Source organism: Macaca mulatta, chromosome 11 (assembly GCF_049350105.2).
Source record: "Macaca mulatta isolate MMU2019108-1 chromosome 11, T2T-MMU8v2.0, whole genome shotgun sequence".
Taxonomy (NCBI): Eukaryota; Metazoa; Chordata; class Mammalia; order Primates; family Cercopithecidae; genus Macaca; species Macaca mulatta.
In genome coordinates this window covers 101,567,953-101,588,732 of record NC_133416.1, presented here as the reverse complement: position 1 = coordinate 101,588,732, position 20,780 = coordinate 101,567,953, and the positions used below count along the sequence as shown (strand labels likewise).

At 43.4% G+C, this 20,780-nt stretch overlaps 1 protein-coding gene across 1 annotated transcript in view; it reads right to left on the bottom strand.

The window, feature by feature from the left end:
- Positions 1 to 20,780, bottom strand: part of PLXNC1 (plexin C1) — a 156,962-nt gene that overhangs the window by 45,646 nt on the left and 90,536 nt on the right. The window contains 9 exon segments of the mRNA NM_001261691.1: positions 493 to 617; positions 848 to 886; positions 4,822 to 4,925; positions 5,230 to 5,331; positions 8,588 to 8,690; positions 11,663 to 11,848; positions 11,968 to 12,171; positions 16,326 to 16,413; positions 19,608 to 19,787. Of these exon segments, the coding sequence (NP_001248620.1) occupies positions 493 to 617; positions 848 to 886; positions 4,822 to 4,925; positions 5,230 to 5,331; positions 8,588 to 8,690; positions 11,663 to 11,848; positions 11,968 to 12,171; positions 16,326 to 16,413; positions 19,608 to 19,787 (1,131 nt within the window).

Genomic DNA, 20,780 nt, shown 5'->3' with positions numbered 1-20,780 from the left:
CAACAACATTCGTGGGGTGTGGTGGCGTGCACCTGTAGTTCCAGCTACTTGGGAAGGCTGAGGCAGGAGGGTAGCTTGAGCCCAGGAGGATGAGGCTGCAGTGAGCTACGATCACACACTTCAACCTAGGCCACAGAGTGAGATTCCAACTAAAAAAATAAAAATTGTGTTGGGTGGTGTGATCTAAATGGAGATAAGGCTGCATAAACTTCCAGTCAAACAGCCTTTGGAAAAGTGCATGTTCTCAAGAGACCACGTTCAGATAGTGGTTTGGAAATAAAATATAGGACTCAGGTTTGATTTCTCTCTCTCTCTTTTTTTTTTGTAGAGACAAGGTTTTGCTGTGTTGGTCGGGCTGGTCTTGAACTCCTGGCCTCAAGTGATTGCCTGCCTTGGCCTCCCAAAATGCTGGGATTACAGCCATAAGCCACCATGCCCAGCCTGATTTTCTCTTCTTAAAGGCTTTTAAAACATCAGAGAATGGACTAATACCTGTCCTTCACAGAAAAGTTCTTCTGCTTTTCAAGGGTGTGGATGACAGTAACAAGAAAGCTTTTATTACAGATTAGGGCATCCAAAGCTGTGAGACTTTCATTCTTGTCATTGGCGTCTCTGTTCTGAAAAAAAGAAAAAAAATATATAGTATAATACAAAATCATATGTAAGTTTAAGGTTACAAAGTAGATCCACAATGGGTTTTCCAAGACAATGAACTATTTAATATTGAATTCATGATCCAAAAAAACCACAATAAAAATTCAAAGTAATAATCATGGAGATGATAATGATGATAACACTATGAACATCAGGCAGTCACTGGGCTAAAAATGAAAACGCAGAGACTTACATGCATATCTTCAGTGAAGATGTGGGTGAAGCCACCTGACTGAGAGGAAGGAGACACTTTTATTATTCATAACATCCAAAGGAAATGAAGAGTGTATTTTTGTTATAATACCCAAGTCCGTTTTAATAAAGTAGAGACACTATTTGCTAATCTGAAGCGCCCCTGGGTTTATGGTGGCTGCATATTCTCTAATACATAATAATAATTATTCAGCTTTCAAGAAACGCCACTGAATTCCGAAAGCCTCTAAGAATAATTATCATGGCATCAGTCCTAGGTTTGGTAGATGAAGGTATCATCTCACATTTTAGAAGAAGTGATTTAAGAGTTAAAGGAGGGGTCATTGATGAAGATTATGCAAATATCAGACTGCTCTTCAAGCAATTTACCTTCTAAAGATAAAGACTAAATTACATTGCTAAGTTTTACAAGTCTTACCTAAGTAGCATCTACGGTTTCAATACACAATGATACTGAAAACAGGGGGTAGTTAAAAGTATAGAATCTGGACCAAACTACTTGGGTTCCAGTCCTGGTTTTAATCACATACTGGTCACATGACATGGGATGTGTTACCTAACCTCTCTGTGTCTGACTTGCCTCATCTCTGAAATGGGGACAATAATGGTTCCCACCAGAGGTTTAGTGTGAAAATAAAATGTGTGCAGAGTAAGTGCCTTGTGTCAGTTATCATTACTGGTTTTATTCCTAATTTATAGCAAACTAGACCACAATGCTATTACCCCACTGGTTTCTAAATGCTAGGTAGCTCTGGAATAGAAACTTCAAAATTTGAGGGTTTGTAGTGTGCCATAAATCTTATTAAAAATTAAAAGTTAAACTTTAAAAGTATGTTAAGCAATACTTTGAGTCCACAGAATGAGACTCTAAACTGAAAACATTCAGGTTTTTCTTCCTTTTTGATAATAGAAACTTTGAGCTAATTTTATATCTTGTGAAGTAAATTTCTTCTGTAGAGAATTTTGCTTCATAGTTTCAAATTTGCTAGCCCAAGCAAAAGACCTAAAACTCTTTTCGCCATATCCTCCCCTAGTTAAAAGCAAAAAAGTCCCAAAAAACAAACTGAAAAAACTCCTAGACCCTAGGTTTGCATTTTCTAGTTCTTAATATTTTTCTGCTGAACCAACTTCATGTAAATGGACAGGAGAAACAGGTTGATTCTTAATCATAAATACTGAAGTGCCACCCTGGCTCTCTGTGTGTTTTTGTTTGTTTCCTTGTTTTGAGATGGAGTCTTGCTCTATCACCCAGGCTGGAGTGCAGTGGCGCAATCTCAGCTCACTGTAACCTCCACCTCCCAGGTTCAAGCAATTCTTTTTTTTTTTTTTTTTTTTGAGACGGAGTCTTGCTCTGTCGCCCAGGCTGGAGTGCAGTGGCGCGATCTCAACTCACTGCAAGCTCTGTCTCCCGGGTTCACACCATTCTCCTGCCTCAGCCTCCCGAGAAGCTGGGACTACAGGCGCCCACCACCATGCCTGGCTAATTTTTTTGTATTTTTTAGTAGAGACGGGGTTTCACCGTGTTAGCCAGGATGGTCTCGATCTCGGGTTCAAGCAATTCTCTGCCTCAGCCTCCCGAGTAGCTGGGATTACAGGTGTGCACCACCATCCCCGGCTAATTTTGTATTTTTAGTAGAGACGGGGTATCACAATGTTGGCCAGGCTAGTCCCTAACTCCTGACCTCAAGTGATCCACCCTCCTCGGCCTCCCAAAGTGCTGGGATTACAGGCGTGAGGCACCATGCCCGGACCCGTGGCTCTCTGTGTTTTAAGGCTGTTTCCTCCTCTCATTCAAATTTCCCTTTTCTTCAGCTTAGATCCTCTGCCTACCCTTATTTCTTCTCCTATTTTATGCAAAGCAAAGAAGAGTCAATATAATAAAAAGCAAGGCTCTAAAAGCCAAAACCAACAGGCAGAGCAAAGAACCCTGGCCTCCTTTGAGAACCTACAATCTCCTCTGGATTTTGCCTGTTGCTTTTTTGTAGGTGCTGAACACCCAAATCCTCCCCCTCCCCAGCCCCCAACCTCCAGGCCTAGAGGATTTGGCTTCTGATCAATCCATAAAGAGCCTAATTAATACCAGGACTTATCTACAGCCTGGAATGCATTTCAAGTGGCATTGTCTTCTTATGATGTGTTTCCCTGTTCTATCTTTTCTTAATTATTATAAATTCAATTTTGACTTAGGTCTTCTTGAAAGGGTTCTGACAAATTTATGCGTGTTTTTTTCCTGGGTTCTCTCCTTTAAACAACTTCTGACTTCAATTTTTATGGCTTTCCCAGTTGTTTTTCAAGATTATACATAACACTGAGTTAAATCAGTTTGGCTCCTTTGCAACTATCTCTCTTCTAAAATAAGGTAGCATTGTTCCTGGGATCTTTTTTTTTTTTTTTTTTGGAAACATTCAACTTGCAACAGTGTTCCTTTACATTCATTTCTCTATCTTGTTCTTGATTACCAAATTTAGAAGATAAGAACATTTCTTTTCTCAGGCCACAGATCACTCTATTCAGCACTCAAGGGCAATCATTAACTGTAAAAGCCCACACAGCATTCATGTTGATAGTCAAAAATCTCCGTTATTTTATTGCTTTTAAATTCTTAATGGGGATCTCAGATAGCTTAGAAATGGGACTCGTGATGCAACCTTTGCAGAGGCCCCGCACAGTCATCCTGATTCGGGGAATCAAATTCCCCTCCCCAGGCGGTGTTCTGCCATAGAAATGGATGAGGTGGCAAATGGCAGATCTCAGTGCCTCGGTACTCTTGGAGGATAAGTTAAGGGAAACAAACTTCACCAGCACAAAAAGCTGAAGTCTTATTTACAGCCTTCTTGATTTATAACACTAAGGCTTGGACCAAAAAATATGGCATGTGTTTTATGAAGGCATTCCAACCTCCAGACCCTGCATTACATATCATGGTGTCCTCTTCTAGAATTATAGAGAAACTGGAAATTGCTTACTGCATGTCTCTGAGTTTCTGAACTCTAGGCTCCTGGCCAATTGTTTTGGAGAAGCTTCTGGTAAGGTGATACAAACTCTCCTTTGGCCTGGAGAGGTATCAGCCATTGCTTAGAAGTCTAGATTGAAATGTGATCGTTGGTATTGATGTGTTTAAGAGGTTGGGCCTCTATGTGGTCATCAGATCGCAAAAAAGAAGGGCAAGATGGCGGAGCTGGGGTATCAGGACGTGGCAGTGATGATACGCAGGATGAGTGTACCTCGCCAAAGACTTGGGAGGGTAAATGGAGAAGGCTGAGTGAGTGGGTGAGAAAATGGAGGCGTGAGAACATAGGTAAGACCAGCAACCCAAAGGGTTAAGTAGACGACTCCTCAGAGCCCTAGAACAAATGAATTAATCAGTTCGCGCATCTGTGTCTACTAAATGAGGATGATACAAACTGATCAGCTAAAGAAAAACTACCGAAGAGAACCATAAGAACTTTACATGGCTAAAAATGCCTGTTTTCAACTCCAATTCCATCCATGTCTACTTTCCTCCCTTTTGACCGGTAGTATTTTTCCTTTCCAATTGAGAAGTAATAGTGAATAATCTAGTCGCTGCAATGTAAGTCATGCAGATAAACACAACAAATTGGCTAGCTCACAATTTATTGATTTTTAAATAAACTAGCTCACTTCCCAGCTACACATTCAGTTCTACATTGGGAGTAAAAGAAAGCAAAAATCATCACTCTGAGCTTCTGTCCCTCCTAGGTTTTTGTTACTGGGCAAAGAATAATCACCAGTGACCCATCACTGTTTTATACCCTAATCAATGCAATTAATAATTACCCTCCTCCCTGCTCTGCTCAAACTTAAGCCATTATTTTGTACCAAGCATATTATCTATAGCTGCCTTGGAAGCAAACACTTGTTTTGACAACAGCAACAAGCACCTTCATTATTATTCAAGACTCAACCTTCGGAATATGATCAATGCTCTTTTACCTCAGGGAAGAAAGTTCTCAGAGCAAAATGTTTGTAGTCAAGGAAGGGAACAGTTCCAAAACTATCAACCACATCCAATTTATCCATCTGCAGCTCAGCAAAGCCTGCAAAACAGAATCCCAAGAGCAATATTTTAACTCAACAAACAATGGATAAGATCTTCTGCTGTTTTGTCTAACACAGGGTATGACCTTGGTTTTCATTAAAGAAGAAACAATAGATAATGACTTGGTTGGCTGCAGAGAAGAGCTGAAATAAAACGCAAAGCCAGGTCCAGGCCCTGCTGCTCCGTTGTCTTCTATTATACAAACAGTTCTCATTACTGTGGCCATCTCCATGTAAGGGTAAAAAAATAAAAATATAAATATAAAAGGCTTGTTTTTCTACAAATACAATTTTGGAGCCTACCGTCACGTATCTCTTTCCGGAGCTCGCTTTCCAGCAACTCTAGCTGTTGACTCTGTTTGCGACTCAGCTCCTTCGATTTGTGCCTGGTCACCCCCACGGCCGCTAAGAGACAGAGATGCTGCATTAGAGGGACATGTTCACTCAAAAACCAAAAATGAAAACAAATAGCAACCTTTACAGTTCTTAAAAACAAATAACAAAAAAACCAGATAGGGACAGAGAGCAAGAGCTACAATGAAACTAGAAAATAGCATTGAAGAGCTGGATCTTATAAAAAAGAAAATTTCCCAGTGAGGGGTCACTCTGAAGAGGAAGATGCTGAAATGCAACAGAAAAAACCCAAAACCTTACTCATTTTACAAGTGAAAGCTAAATCAAATAACCTTCACTTGTAACCAAAGATCCCAGTTGGCTGAAATGTAATGGAACAAGCCAAGTTTCCCTACAGCTGCAGCCACTTGCATTGTTCCATTCTTTTTGAATGTTTGTAAGCATCCCTGGAGAAATAAAGTTGTGCTGCAAATGCAGAAAGGAACTGCAGATCCACAGTTGGCTACATGGGCCAAACCTGCATAGAGCTAATGAGGTGACATGATGAGCGAACCACAAGGAACTCCCATATCTCCTTACTGCTTCTAACTGTGCTGCAAAGGCCATAAACCAACCCAGTTTGGTTCTTGGGTTCATGTCCTTGCTCTGTCATTTACTAGCTGTGTGACCTGGGTTAAGTTCCTCAGCATCTCAGTGCCTGGCTGCCTTCTCTGTAAGAGTGCCTATCTCACTGTGATGCTGGGAGGATTATAAGAAGTAACTCATAAAAAGCATTAAGAATGTATTATTTAAAAAGTATAGGTATTCAACAATCAACCATCATTATTCTAGGAAGCTTCTCCTCACTTATACAAATTACAGCCAGGTGCGGTGGCTCACGTCTGTAATTCCAGCACTTTGAGAGGCTGAGGTGGGAGCATGGCTTGAGGCCAGGGGTTTGAGATCAGCCTGGGCAACAGAGAAAGACATTTTTCTGTCTTTACAAAAAAAAAATATAGAACATTAGATGGGTGTGATGGTGCATGCCTGGCGTCCCACCCAGCTACTTGGGAGGCTGAGGTGGGAGGATCACTTGAGCCCAGGAGGTCAAGGCTGCAGTGAGCCGTGATCGTGTCACTGCACTCAGCCTGGGCAAAAAAGAGAGACCCTTTCTCCAAAAAAAAAAAAAAAAAAAGAAATTACATAATAGATGGGCTCTGCTACCAATAATGCTGGAGGAAACAAATACAGCTCTTCACTGGACTACTTCATAAAGTCAACAGTCTTAATAACATGCGTTGTGCATGTCTAAGAAAGGGTGGAGTATGTAGTGGTTCCCAAACTTACTTGACCATGGAACCTCCTTTTCCAGGACAGTCACTTGGGACCATTGTTCCTCAGACCTCAGTTTGAGCAACACTGACTCATGCACACAAAGGCTCATGTTTTCTAGCTCCAGAGACTTGCACAGGTATCAGCAATATAACAAGTACTGGATGAACATCAGGTGAATAGATGCGGGGATGAATGAGTGAATATATGAGTGTATGGAAGGAGACATTGGCCACTGCCTGGACTAGCCATCAAATTTCAGAAAGGCAATACCTATGTTCAATCAAGAAATACAAAGTGTTTTTTTTTGTTTTTTGTTTTTTTTGAGATGGAGTCTCACTCTGGCCAGGCTGGAGTGCATTGGCACGATCTCGGCTCACTGCAACCTGCAGCTCCCAGGTTCAAATGATTTTCCTGCCTCAGCCTCCTGAGTAGCTGGGATTACAGGCACGTGCCACCACACCTGGCTAATTTTTGTAGTTTTAGTAGAGATGGGGTTTCACCACGTTGGTCAGGATGGTCTTGATCTCCTGACCTCGTGATCTGCCTGCCTCGGCCTCCCAAAATGCTGGGATTACAGGCGTGAGCCACCGGCCAAAGTGCTATTTGTTGGTGGATAAGACTTCCTTTTTCAAAGAAGGATGAGAGAAAATAGACTTCAAATGACAAGCAGCTCAGAACCAGAGTCACAAACGAAATGGCTGCAGATATCAGCTACATAGATGTGTTAAATGGCCTAGGTGGAGACAATATGGAGTGGTGGCAACTGTGGTCAAAACCTAGGGAACACGTTCCCTCTCTCAAGGGCATAGCTGCTACTCAGCTCTATTAAACGGATGCTACAGAAATTTGGGATCCGATGATCCAAATCTTTCACATTTTCAAGAGATGTTTCCAAATGTGAATCACTAATTTTTAAATGTTATAAGCTACTTAATAGTTTTAGAAAATGCTACATGGGTGAAACAAAATATATTGGTGGGCCAGATGTAGCCAATGAGCAACCACCATGGGCTCACGGTGTGTGGATGAGCCTGGGACCACTTTAAGAGATGACATAGATCATTTAAAAAAAAAAAAGTGTTTACTTTTTAGACACAGGGCCTCATTCTGTTGTCCAGGCTGGCATGCAGTGGCATGATCATAGCTCACTGTAACCTCAATTTCCTGGGTTTATGCAGTCCTTCCTCCTCGGCCTCCCAAAGTGTTGGAACTACAGGTGCGTGCCACTGTGCCCAGGCATGACCACACTTCTAAAGTGTGGTTCTGCCCAGAAAATCAAGACTGGCATGAGACTGGGGTGGTAGGTGGTGGGGGGTGGTCAGGATGAAATAACCAAGTCCTGGGAGCCCAAAATCCCAGAGAAGTTCTTAGAGAATTACATAAATGAACATTTGTCACCACAATTCGAAGGAACGGAGAAGCAAAGTAGATTATATCCCTCAAATCCCAAGATACCATCTATGTAATCCAGCCTTCTATTAATGAAGCAACCTTAAAAAAAAATTTGTTTTTTGTTTGTTCGTTTGTTTTTGAGATGGAATCTTGCTCTGTCCCCCAGGCTGGAGTGCAGTGGTGTGATCTCGGCTCACTGCAACCTCCGCCTCCCGTGTTCAAGAAATTCTGCAGCCTCAGTCTCCCAAGTAGCTGGGATTACAGGCTCCCGCCATCACACCGGCTAATTTTTGTATTTTTAGTAGAGATGGGGTTTCACCATGTTGGCCAAGCTGGTCTTGAACTCCTGACCTCAAGGCAATCCACCTGCCTCAGCCTCCCAAAGTGCTGGGATTATAGGCAGCAGCCACCACGCCTGGCCAAAAGAAAAGTTTAGAAAGCCCTCAGCATGTACCTATTATTCATTTCTCAAAGTTTTGATTTGGGCTTTCACCCATTTATACTTAATTGAAGCAAACAGCCCCTGAAAGCTGAAAGTCTGCCTGCCTGGCGAGAGGCCGCAGGGAATAATTTCTCTGACAACATTAAACAGGGCACTTACCAAAAATGACAACCACTAGCAAGACAGGGAGCACAATCAGAAAATACCACGTGGAAGGAACTGACTCCTGCTCGACGTAGAGCTCCAGGTTTCCCAGCTTGACCTGATGGGACAAAGAATGTCATTAGACCCAATTGAGTTGGGGACTGTATTTATTTACATAATTTCCCCCCTAAAATGGCTTCACAATACAAAAAGAAGCAGTGAGCTGGGTAGGATATCTGAGTTCAACTCTCATTTCTGTGGCAGATTGGCTATGTGTCCTTGGGCAAATCCAGAATATTCACTGTGCCTCAGTTTCCTGAAATGTCAGTTGACGTGTGCTGGACTACACCCTCAGAGTCTTAATTTTGGCCCTCTTTGCTCTGGGGGTTTTAAGTTGCGGGAGTGGGGGCAATAAAGAGGCAGTAACCTGTAGGCAAGAAGCCCCTGCCCCTTATTCTAAGGGAGAAACTCAATTTTTATCTTTTTTACAGGCAGGGCTTGTTTTGTTTTTGTTTTAGACACACGGTCTTGCTCTGTTGCCCAGGCTGGAGTGCAGTGGTGTGATCATAGCCCACTGTAGCCTCGAACTCACCATGGGCTCAAGTGATCCTCCCACCTCAGCCTCTCAAGTAGCTGGGGCTACGGTGCACACCACCACACCTGGCTAACTTAAATTTTTTGTAGAGACAGGGTCTCACTATATTGCCCAGTCTGGTCTCGAACTCCCAAACTCAAGCGATCCTCCACCTCAGCCTCTCAAAGTGCTGGAATTACAAGTGTGAGCTACTGTACCTGGCATCCTATTTTGAATAAAACATTCTGTGGCAAAAACCAGATTGTCAGTGCTCATCAATCATCCCTGAGGGATTTTTGCAGTTTTAGCATTTTTTTTTTTTTTGGTTATATTTTGTGAAACTTGTCAAGGAAAAAACTCTACATGAAGCTTAATTATTTCATTGATGTACATACAAGTATTAAGGCGTGTTTCCATCTTTGGACCCATGCTGCTCCCCGTGGAGGCATTTGAGCACAGCAGCTGGAGGATGGATTTGGACCCAGATAGCTGAAGCTCTCCATCCCAGCTCTGCCACCTGTGTTCTCAACCATAGAACCCTGGGTTAGGTACGCACATCCAGTCTCCTTTTTCCTCATCTCTGAAATGGGATGTTGGGAGTGCCTCTTGGTAGGCTGTCATAACTAAATGCGTGACGTCATCTGAATAAGTCAGCTCATGGCGCCCTCCTCAAAACTCTCCCATGCCTTCCCCAGCCCACCAGCCAAGCCCTCGCCATGGTCCACAGTCCTAGTCATCTCCTGTTCTCTCCGCGAACTCTCTAACCTCGGAAGCCTCTGCTCTGCTCCCTCCACTGCAGTCACACTGGCCTCCTTGCTGCTCTTCAAACACGCCAGGCAGCCTCCTGCCTCAGGACCTCTGCAACCTCTGCTCCCTCTGCCTAGAATGTTCTACCCCAGATAGCCCATGGCTTGTTCCCACTCCTCCTTATACAGATATCACCTTCACAAGCAGCCCTTTTCTACCCACCATTGCAAAACCTGCAGCATGGCCCCCCACCCCCCCACACTGGTGCTTTTTTCTCCATAGCAACTGCCACCAAGTAACACAATTTTTATTTATATTCTTCATGCTGTGTCTCTTTAGGGAACCTCCACAAAGGCAGATGTTTTTGTCTGTTTTATTCTCTGTCTGTCCCCATCACGGCATAGGCTCTCAGGAGCTATGTCATGACGGATGAAGAATGCTAACACTTGCTCTTCTCAACTAACAGGAAAGGTGGAAACACTGGTGAGTTGAGTTGTTGTTCCTTATTGTTTTCTTGAAACAGGGTCTTACTATGTTGCCCAGATTTCTAGGGGCTCAAGTGATCCTCCTGCTTTGGCTTTTCAAAGTGCCGGAATTATAGGCATGACTTATCTCTCCCAGCCCAGTTGTTATTCCTGTTTTAAAACTTACTATTGGCTGGGCGTGGTGGCTCACACCTGTAATGTCAGCACTTTGGGAGGCTGAGGCAAGCAGATCACTTGAGGCCAGGAGTTTGGGACCAGCCTGCCCAACACAGTGAAACCTGGTCTCTACTAAAAATAGAAAAAATTAGCCAGGCGTGGTGGCGTGCACCTGTAATCCCAGTCACTTGGGTGACTGAGACATGAGAATCGCTTAAAACTGGGAAGCGGAGGTTGCTGTAAGCCAAGATCGCGCCACTGCACTCCCGCCTGGGTGACAGAGTGAGACTCTGTCTACAAAATAAATAAAACTTATTATTACCCCCATTTACCATACAGATGGACAAAGAGAGGCTCAGGAAACTCAAGTGATTTACCTAAGGCCACAGAGCTATTAACTGGAGCGACTGGGACATGAACACATTTTTGTTGTTGCCTTCCAGTCTGAAGTTCTTTTTCATTGTCTTTTATCCAATTATTTATGACAATAGATCAAAAAGAATTTATATAGGCTGTACAGAGCCTCATATGGCAGGAACACTATAAAGGGTGACTTCTGTTTCCCTTCTCAGTGGTCTCACATCTTTATTATGGGACATAAATATAGCAGTGACGGGTCCCCCAAACATATCTGGGAAAAGATTAATCGCAGAAAGTATGACTTCATGGTGAAGGAAGCAGGCTGTGACCCAGAGATTATCTGACTCCATCTGATTCTAATGCTACCCAGAGTGTGCTGAAGAGGCCCTTGTTTGTTTTGGGTTTCTGCTAAGACATGTCACCTCCGCATTTGAGAAAGCAGTGACAGCTCATTTGTCAATGGGTCTAGAGATTTTGCTTGCAGATGCTACTGTATAAATGTATGGCTAGAACAAAAGCTATCAAGACTCATTAGGATTATAGACAATGGTGTGTCCAATGCTTTGACATTCAAACAAGCACAGGGATGGATTCAGCCAGCTATTTTGGAGCTATTTTGCTTGGGCTAGCAGTACCAGCTTTGTTTATCTTCTATCTAAAGTGAGGATCTGAAGATCCATGAAAGATTCCATTCTGGCCTCTGGTTTAGCCAAGGAATTATCACAAAAATCAGGTAAAGACAGCAGGTGGGACTGCCAGGTCACTTACACGAACTTTCTTAGAAGAGTTGGCAATGGTGCTTGCAGTCTTGATGCCTTTAATTTTGCAGAGGATGGTGGTGAGATCTTGATTTCTAGTAATATTTTCAAAACTGCAATTTAATTGCCCATTTTCCCCATGGAAGAGAGTAATTTCAATGTCTTTTTTGGAAATGTTGAAGTTGTCGTTTTCTTTCTGTGAAGAATAAAATGAAGATGGAGAAGTCAGAGCACGTGTAGAAACTCACAAGCATAAACACACCTTTCCGGTCAAGGGGGTGGGGCAACATCCCACCCAGAAAAAAAGAAACATACTTGAATTTTCACTTCCAGTTCTGTGTCCACCTCGGATTCTACCCGATACCCTGTGAATCTGGGGTCCTCCCGATACTGCAGGGTTCCACAGTCCAAGTAGGTGTCTTGTACTCTCAGCTTCACAGTGACATTCGTGCGCACTTTTGAACTCTTTAAACTGGGGGCTAAAAACCCGCAGTAAGTCGCCACACAATATTCAGAGACCTGGAGAAAAGAAAGGAACGTTTTAGTCACTTTGTGAATGAATGCCAGCTCTGATCTCTAAGAGCTAAGTGACCTGAGCAACTTAACTTCTTGGTGCTTCTGTTTTCTCATGTGTAATATAGGGCCAGCAATACTACCTCCCTCACAGGATTGACTTAACCCTACATTACATTAAATGAGGGCTACGTTAAATGAGATTATGCATGCTTAGAACAGGGCCCGGCACACAGTAAGCACTCAAAATGTGCTAGTGAATATTATGATATCATGAGTGACAATGAAAGCAGCTGGAAGGTTATGCCATGGGAAAAGAAACTAAGCTGAAAGCAGTAGGCTACGGAAAGGGGAAGATTCTGACCCAAGGGGCTTAGGTGTCCTTGGGGTCAGCCTGTCTGAGCCCTCGGGAACCACGAGAAAAGAAAAGTGTCCAACCCCCAGCAAGGGCCAGCTCCTGAAGCGCTTGTTGCAGCTGAATCACTCTTTGTTGGGGAACCTCCTGCAGGGCCTTAGCAGAAGTCACTAGCCACAAGAAGGAAAAGCCTTTTCAGGCGTAACAGAAAACAGGAACAATGCGTCCCCCATGAAATGAAAAGCATGAAAACTGAAAACAATGCAGAAAAGGCGGCCTGATTTACAGGATTAAAACAAAACAAAACAAAACAAAACAAAACCATAAATAGGCTGGGCACGTGGCTCATGCCTGTAATCCCAGCACTTTGGGAAACTGAGGGAGGAGGGTTACTTGAGTCCAGGAGTTGGAGAACAGCCTGGGTAACATAGTGAGACCCTGTCTCTCTATATATAAAAAAAATAAAATTTAAAAAGTTAGTAAATATATAACATAAATATATTGAAATATAGTGTCCTGTTTAGGTGTACAGGACAGGCAGAGGAGGCTGCTGGGTTAAGGGAGGATGGCAAACATTCTACAGAAAAGCAATGATAACCCATAAAAAGAAATTCATCAGGTGGTAAAAAGTATTTTCCCCCATCCCCACCACCCCCTGATACTAGAGCATAAAAAAGACAATAGGAAGGGGCAATTGGTGGGAAAATAGGATGTGAAGAGCTGAGATCTGGACAAGCACAACCTTCCTTTCCCTTCACATCTTTCCAAACTCTACAGCCCGGAATCTCCTGCTCACATTTCTGTCCACAGGATGAAAACTACTGTCTCCACTGCCTCAGCAACCCTAACTCCTAGCAGGCTGGCTTCTTACTGAAGATGCCTTCTAGAAGGATTGCCGGCGAGAGGATCACCCAACCTCATTATCCTCAAGACTCTACAGTTCTGTACTCATGACCAACTCGCACCATGCGATTTGCTCTTTTTCACTGGTTTCTGAGCACCCTCTGGGCCACCTTCACCGCCCATCCTATTGTCTTTCATTCCTTAAAATGAAGCTTTGCCACCAGTCCTAGGTGCTCTTTTCTTCCTCCTCTGTGCTCTCACTCCCATGATGTCACCCCCACTCTCCCTTTAACGATACTGCTGTAAAGACAAGCTGGTCACCTCTAGCTTCACCATGCCCCAGCACTTGAGACCTGCTGTGCTAACCACAGCCCAAAGGGACCTGCTGTCAGCCCAGAGAGACTGCGGACGTCTCCGACACACCTGCACTGGCATGAGCATCCTCACTGGGCTCCCAGCCCTTCTTCAGTTCCTGCCTCTCCAAACTCAGCTGTGCACCATTGCCAAAATAATAACCGCCCTGCAGGAGGTTCCCCAACAAAGAGTGATTCAGCAGCAACAAGCGCTTCAGGAGCTGGCCCCTGCTGGGGGTTGGACACTCTCTTCTTTTCTCGTGGTTTCCCAGGACTCAAGACAGGACACCGAAGCCTTTTAGGTCAGAATTCTCCCCTTTCCCTAGTCTACTGCTTTCTGCATAGTCTCTTTTCCCATTGGTAACCTTCTGACTGCTTTCATCGTCACTAATTGTCTCGGTCCAGTGTGAGTCCAGTGCACCTAGACCTGTGTCACTTCCTGCTCAGAGATCTTCAGTGGCTCCCTGCTGCCTACAGAATTAAGGGCAAGTTTTCAGTCTGATGCCGCTTTTTGTGGCCCCAACTCAGCTTTACAGCTATCCTTCCTGCTCATTCCCGACCCACCCTCTAGGTTCCCACTAAGCAGGATTGAGTGACGTTCCCAGCAGGGGCCTGCAAGGATTCTGTCCTCTGTACCTGAACTCACCTCCCTGCTCTACCCAGCCCACTCCATACTGCAGGCATACTTCATCCCATCCATGTTTAATTTCTCTTTCATGTGAAAATACCTGGTGTCTTCTTGGACTCACAGGGTTTCTGAACAGTTAGGGAACCAGAGGACCTAGAACCTGATGATACTCTGTGCTGTCAACTTTTTAAATTTTTATTTTATAGAGATGGGGTCTCACTATGTTATCTAGGCTGGTCTCAAACTCCTGGCCTCAAGCAGTCTTCCTGCCTTGGCCTCCCAAAGTGCTGGGATTATAATCGTGAGCCACCACACTCAGCCTCAACTTTCAGTCCCAGTGTAGATTTGCTGCCTGCCTCCATGAAGGCAATATGACTATCTCACTTATCTTTTGTCCCTGCACCCAGCAAAATGTTTTGCCTGCAGTAGGTGCTCAAAAAATTCAGCTTGATTTGGGAACAGCAAGTGGGAGGGAGAGTAAGTCCACGAAAAACTCAGGCAATGCCTCTGGTCAGAGGGTCAAACTACATGAGTCATTCAACTGGAGGTGTTCACACCATGGAGATGTGGCCTGGAGTCAGATACAGTGTGAGGCTTGGAAATGGCTCTGAACCGTGTCAGCAGGCGAATGTGTGCACGACAAGGCTGTGAGGACGGCCTATCAGGAGGCCCCTGGAATTTGGGTCTGAACCAACACTGTCCCAAGTAGGGAGCACGTCAGCCTTGGCAGGAAGTGGTCAGGCAGGGCCCCAGAGAGGCAGCCACCTCACATATCTCATCAAGGAGAGGGAAAAAGGGGAAGAAAGAATGGGGAAGGACATTTAGAAGTGTGTGCGAGGCCGGGCGCGGTGGCTCAAGCCTGTAATCCCAGCACTTTGGGAGGCCGAGACGGGCGGATCACGAGGTCAGGAGATCGAGACCATCCTGGCTAACACGGTGAAACCCCGTCTCTACTAAAAAATACAAAAAAAACTAGCCGGGCGAGGTGGCTACTCGGGAGGCTGAGGCAGGAGAATGGCGTGAACCCGGGAGGCGGAGCTTGCAGTGAGCTGAGATCCGGCCACTGCACTCCAGCCTGGGCGACAGAGCGAGACTCCGTGTCAAAAAAAAAAAAAAAAAAAAAAGAAGTGTGTGCGAGTACACTTGGAGGCCTGACTTGTATGTGAAATCCCTCATCTCCCCTCTTGGCATCAGAAGCTTCCATCTAGAGCAGCCGTGTCCAGCCTTTTGAATGTGAGGACTTTTTTGCTTATCTGTGGTGGTGGGTATCACAGAAATGATGCACAAACATTTTTTAGCTCATCAGCTATCGTTAATGTTGGTGAGGCCCAAGACGATTCTTCCAATGTGGCCAAAGGAAGCCGAAAGGTTGGACACCCCTGCTCTAGAAGATCTCCATCCAGAGGCACTGGTGGGAGAACTGGGCAAGGGTGGAAGCCAGACCCCTCCTACCATTTCTGCTGTGGGGAGATGAAAGGGAAGAGAAGGTGACATCAGATGGTAGGGAACAAATTGGGTCGAGGAGAAGGAGAAGCACGTGACAAGATTTCTGGGACCTTTGCAAGTCATCTAATCTCTGTGAACCCCAACTCTCTCTGTGCAATGGGAACACCACCACCTACTCTTCACAGAAATGCAATTTTTTATATCACACCTTAACCTTTCACGAAGAATTTTCACACATATTCATAAGCATTTCCTCATTAAGGTGACTTGCCACAAAACACATAAAAAGAAAATGTCAGGTCTTATTGTACCAAGTTCATTTCTCTTTCCTCATTGCTGCAACTAGAAATACTCAGCTACAAGGATAAGGTTTTATTATTTCCACTCTAGCACAGATAGTATATATGATAGCATAGGTAAAAGTTTATAACACCAAAGTCACAGAAATAAAAAATGCCCCCCAACAAAGCATAGTGTGATGAAAATAGAACCATCCTTGAAAACAACTATTGTTACAAAGCAGCTGGAGACTTACATTTATGTTTCCTTTTAATTCATGTGAAATGATTAAGTTGTCAATTACATCAAAATTTCTGCCCATCATGGTTATATTTTGACCACCACTGCAAAGAATAAAGACAACAATAAGGGTTTCATAGCTAAAACACAGGCGTTTTGCATTTATGAACAAAGCTATCAATTTATTCATGTTTAATATTAAACCCAATTATGTTTGAGAGCAAATTAATGAATTTTAATTTCAAATACAGGACAATTTTAGAAATCTTTTCAGGATACCAGTCACAAATTCAGGGGTTTCAAGATGCATAAATATAAAAATTCAGGTCAGATCCTATTTTAATTCTAGGAAAATGCCCAGATTCTTTGATGGAATTTGAATTTTGTTGTGTGTCATATCGCCACATATAATCAGATCAGGAGCTGTACCTTGAAAAGGTTTCACTAAACAGAATTTTGTTTGATTACTGTTTAATCTATATAAAGATGCTTCAATCTAACAATTTTCAAAATCAAACTCCTAACCTACCAATGATATGCTATTTAGAGAGACAGGAAACACTTTGGGCAAGGTAAAATTACAGATGACATTAAAAGTGTAAATTCCTATTTGGTACGCCATATAAATAACAGCTACATTCTATCTCTCTAAAACCAAGTCAAATAACTTCACGTTTCTCAGTGCATATAAGCGAAGCGGTCACTGGGTGTGAAATAAACAGCTGTCCACAGCTCCGGCTGCCCTTGTACCCCTGTTCATGTAGGTCACCAGACACTCATTCTAGGGGACAAGAGCCTGGGTATGTCAGGTCCAACAGCCAGCTGAGCCCCTGATGACAAGACCAGGAGGCGGGCCTGAGCAACCCAATTTGTGTAGGGCAGAGTGAAGACACTGATCTCTGAATCCTCCAGCCACAATGGGGACGGGCTGAGTTGGCCTCATGCCAGTCTGTAGCCATTACTAGAAAACCAAGCCAAGCGTGCTGTCCCGATGGCCAGCATTCAGGGCCACATTCTTGTTCAAGGCACAGTGACCCAGGAGCAGCCAAGACACACAGGCTCAGAATGTCACAGGTGAAGGACAGTAAGGAGCCTCTTACTTTATAGCAGAGCAGGATACTGCAGTGGCTCAGAGCCCAACCTCCCAGTCCCGGCTGTCTGGGGTCTGGGGTGAGTCGTTTGAACCCTTTTCCTCCCCTAGTTCCCTCATTTGCAAAAGGGACAAGCCATAGCAGATCTCATAGATTTGTTGTGAGTATGAACCTAGTCAATAGATGAGCACACCAGGCACGTGGGGCATGCCACATCAATGTCTCCTTTTATATGGAGAATGGAATTGGTCCTAGAGTGGGGGATGTCATGCTAGAGCCTTGGTTTTGAAATTTCAGTTCCTCTTATCTTACTATTATGGACTGAATTGTGACCCCATAAAATGGGTATGTTGAAGCCCTAACTCCCAGTGCCTGGGAATGGGACTGTATTTGGAGATGTGGGTGGTTAAACAGGTAATAAAGGTTAAACGAGGTCACTGGGGTGAGCCCTAATCCAACACGACTGATGTCCTTATAAAAAGAGATTATCCCAGCTACTCAAGAGGCTGAGGGTGGAGAATCGCTTGAACCCGGGACATAGAGGTTACAGTGAGTCAAGATCCTGCCACTGCACTCCAGCCTGGGTGACAGAGTGAGACTCTGTCTCAAAAAAAAAAAAAAAAGAAGGGAGATCTGTACAGAGAGACAGAGGGAAGACCACGTGAAGACACAGGGAGAAGATGACCATCTACAAGCCAAGGTGTAAAGCCTCAGGAGAAACCAAGCTTACCAACACCACGATTTCAGCCTCCAGAACTGGGAGAAAGAAATTTCTGTTGTTTAAGCCACAAAGGCTGTGGCACTCTATGTCCACCCTAGCAAACTAATATAGCCACCTCTCTCTTGATCTTAAATTAGAACATTAAAAGTGATTTTTTCTTCCCCTCCTTTTCTTCTTCTTCTTCTTTTTTTTAACAAAGCTTTGTCTGTAGGTTTATCTAGAGAGTACTTTGAAAACTAGCTTCGTACTGTGTCGGGCAAAGAAAATATCGTTAGGAGTTTAGTCCTAAAGAGATTTAGGAATAAAAACATTACGAAAGTGAATTCAAATTCAACTAGGGGGAATCTTTATTGTAGAACTCTTCACAATAACCAAGATAGGTACTCAACGGATTAGAGGATAAAGAAAATGTGGTACCTAAACACAACGGAGTATTATTCAGCCTACAAAAAAGAATGAGAACCTGTCATTTGCAACAACACAGATGGAACTGCAGGACATTATGTTAAGTGAAATAAGCCAGGCACAGACCGACAAATGTTGCAGGTTCTCACCCATATGTGGGAGCTGAGAAAGTTGGTCTGATGGAGATGGAGAGTAGAATTATGGGTATCAGAGGCTGGGAAGGGTGGTGTGGCAGGGTCAGAAAGGGATAAAGAGGGGTTGGTTAATGGCTACAAAAATACAATGAGATAGAATAAGATCTATTGTTCAGTAGCATAGTAGGGTGTCTATAACTCACAATAATTTATTGCATATTTAAAAATAGCTAGAAGAGTAGAATTGGAATATTCCTAACAGAAATAAATGATAAATGCTTGAGACGATGGATACACCAATTACCCTGATTTGATGATTACATATTCACTGTATGATTGTAGAAAAAATATCACATGTGCCCCATAAACATGTCCAAGTATTATGCACTCATGAAAATGTAAAAAATACATAATAGTAATAAATAAAAACATTCAACCAGAGAGAGAAATGTTTTTCTTAACATATTGGATTTATCTGGGCAAGTTTATTTTGGGGTTTCCATCTCCCCCTTAGGGAACATCTTCAAAATGTTGATTCTGCTTTTCATTTTGATAGCTCCCAATATTTCCCCCAAAGAATTCAAAACAGCTTACTCTAAAGACTGTAAAATGAAAGAGGTAAGAAAGAAGCATTTTATTATGAGCAGGAGGGACACATAGTAAAGAGTGTTATATATCTATATCAAAAACCTAGACCAACATTTCAGCTGTGAGTTTCCCAGCAGCCATGGTGAAGAGAAAAAGATGTGCTCATAGCATTCACAATGAGCATGAGAAGCAAATGCCTTGTCAGGTATGCATTTTTCTAGGAATAAATCCTAAGGAGAACTTGGTGAGAGGAATTTGGAATGACTACTGTTTCTGAATTTACTTGAATAAATCAATGATCTTTGTGCATATGACCCTTAACCACAATGAGAGAAAAAGATTATGAATCTAGAAAGTACCTGATCCAGGTGGTAGCAGGAAATATAAGGGAACAATGTGGCAGAGCAATGTAGGATAAGGATCCCACAGAAGAGCAGTTCCCACCATCAAACTGGATACACACATCCTTCATTTCTTTCCGGCTTGATGGAAGAGAGAATTTCATGTGGGTGTCATTTAGCACATGGCTAACCTGTATCCTAGAAAGGAGTAGAAAAAGAACTCTCACATGACACAGACACTTAGCACAGTTGATTACCCAAGGTGACAGCAGATGAATTTCACTTGAACTACAACACTTCATGAAGGAGCAGAATAGCTGCAGGCAACTACTGACTCATCAGGGGCCAATGACCCAAGTTGGGTATTATTAGGGGCTGGGTTCCTCTTTCTTTAGTACATTTTTATCTTTCTTATTTGCATTGCCCTCAGAACTGAGAAAGGAAAGAGGTGTAACCATTGCCTGGAAGAAGTACTAATAGAAAGCAGAACATGAACTGGGGGTTACATTATATTAAGAATTATGGATAATTCTGTTGAGTATCATAATGGCATTATGCTTATCTGTTAGAGAGATACTGAAGTATCTAACAGTGAAGGATATGGTGTTTGGTTCTCATCATGCCCCGCCCCCCAAAAAAACCCCAGATAAGAGAGATGAAGCAAGATTGGCAAAATGTTGATAGGCTTTGAAACGGGGAATGGCTACAGAGAGGCTCATTACACTCATCTCTCTTGTATGTTTGAGTTTCCATAATAAAAAGCTTAAGGAAAAAAAGCCCTAGTCAAGCACTGAGAGGGTAAAATCCAGCACCAGACAGAGATGGAAATTCTGCCATTCAAAGGGGGCCTAAACCAAGAGCCCAGGCATCTCAGAATCAATCAGCATTGGGGCCAACCTGCCCCCTAAGGAGTCTCCAGGCTGGGACTTAGCTGGGGCTGTCCAGGGTGCTCCCGACGTCCAACAGGAGCTGACGCTTGGCACCCTTTCAGAGTCAGAGCGAAGCCTTCTCCGACATTCCTGCTGTCACCTGCAGCTTCCTCTGTGTGTCTACAATGACCCTCTAAAGCACAAATCATTAAGCCTGGGTTGTGTCTGAATAATGCTCAGTATAATCATGCTACATGAGAATCTATTATTACTACTTAAAGGCCATGTGCATGATGATTAACTTTAAAGCTATCACTAACCC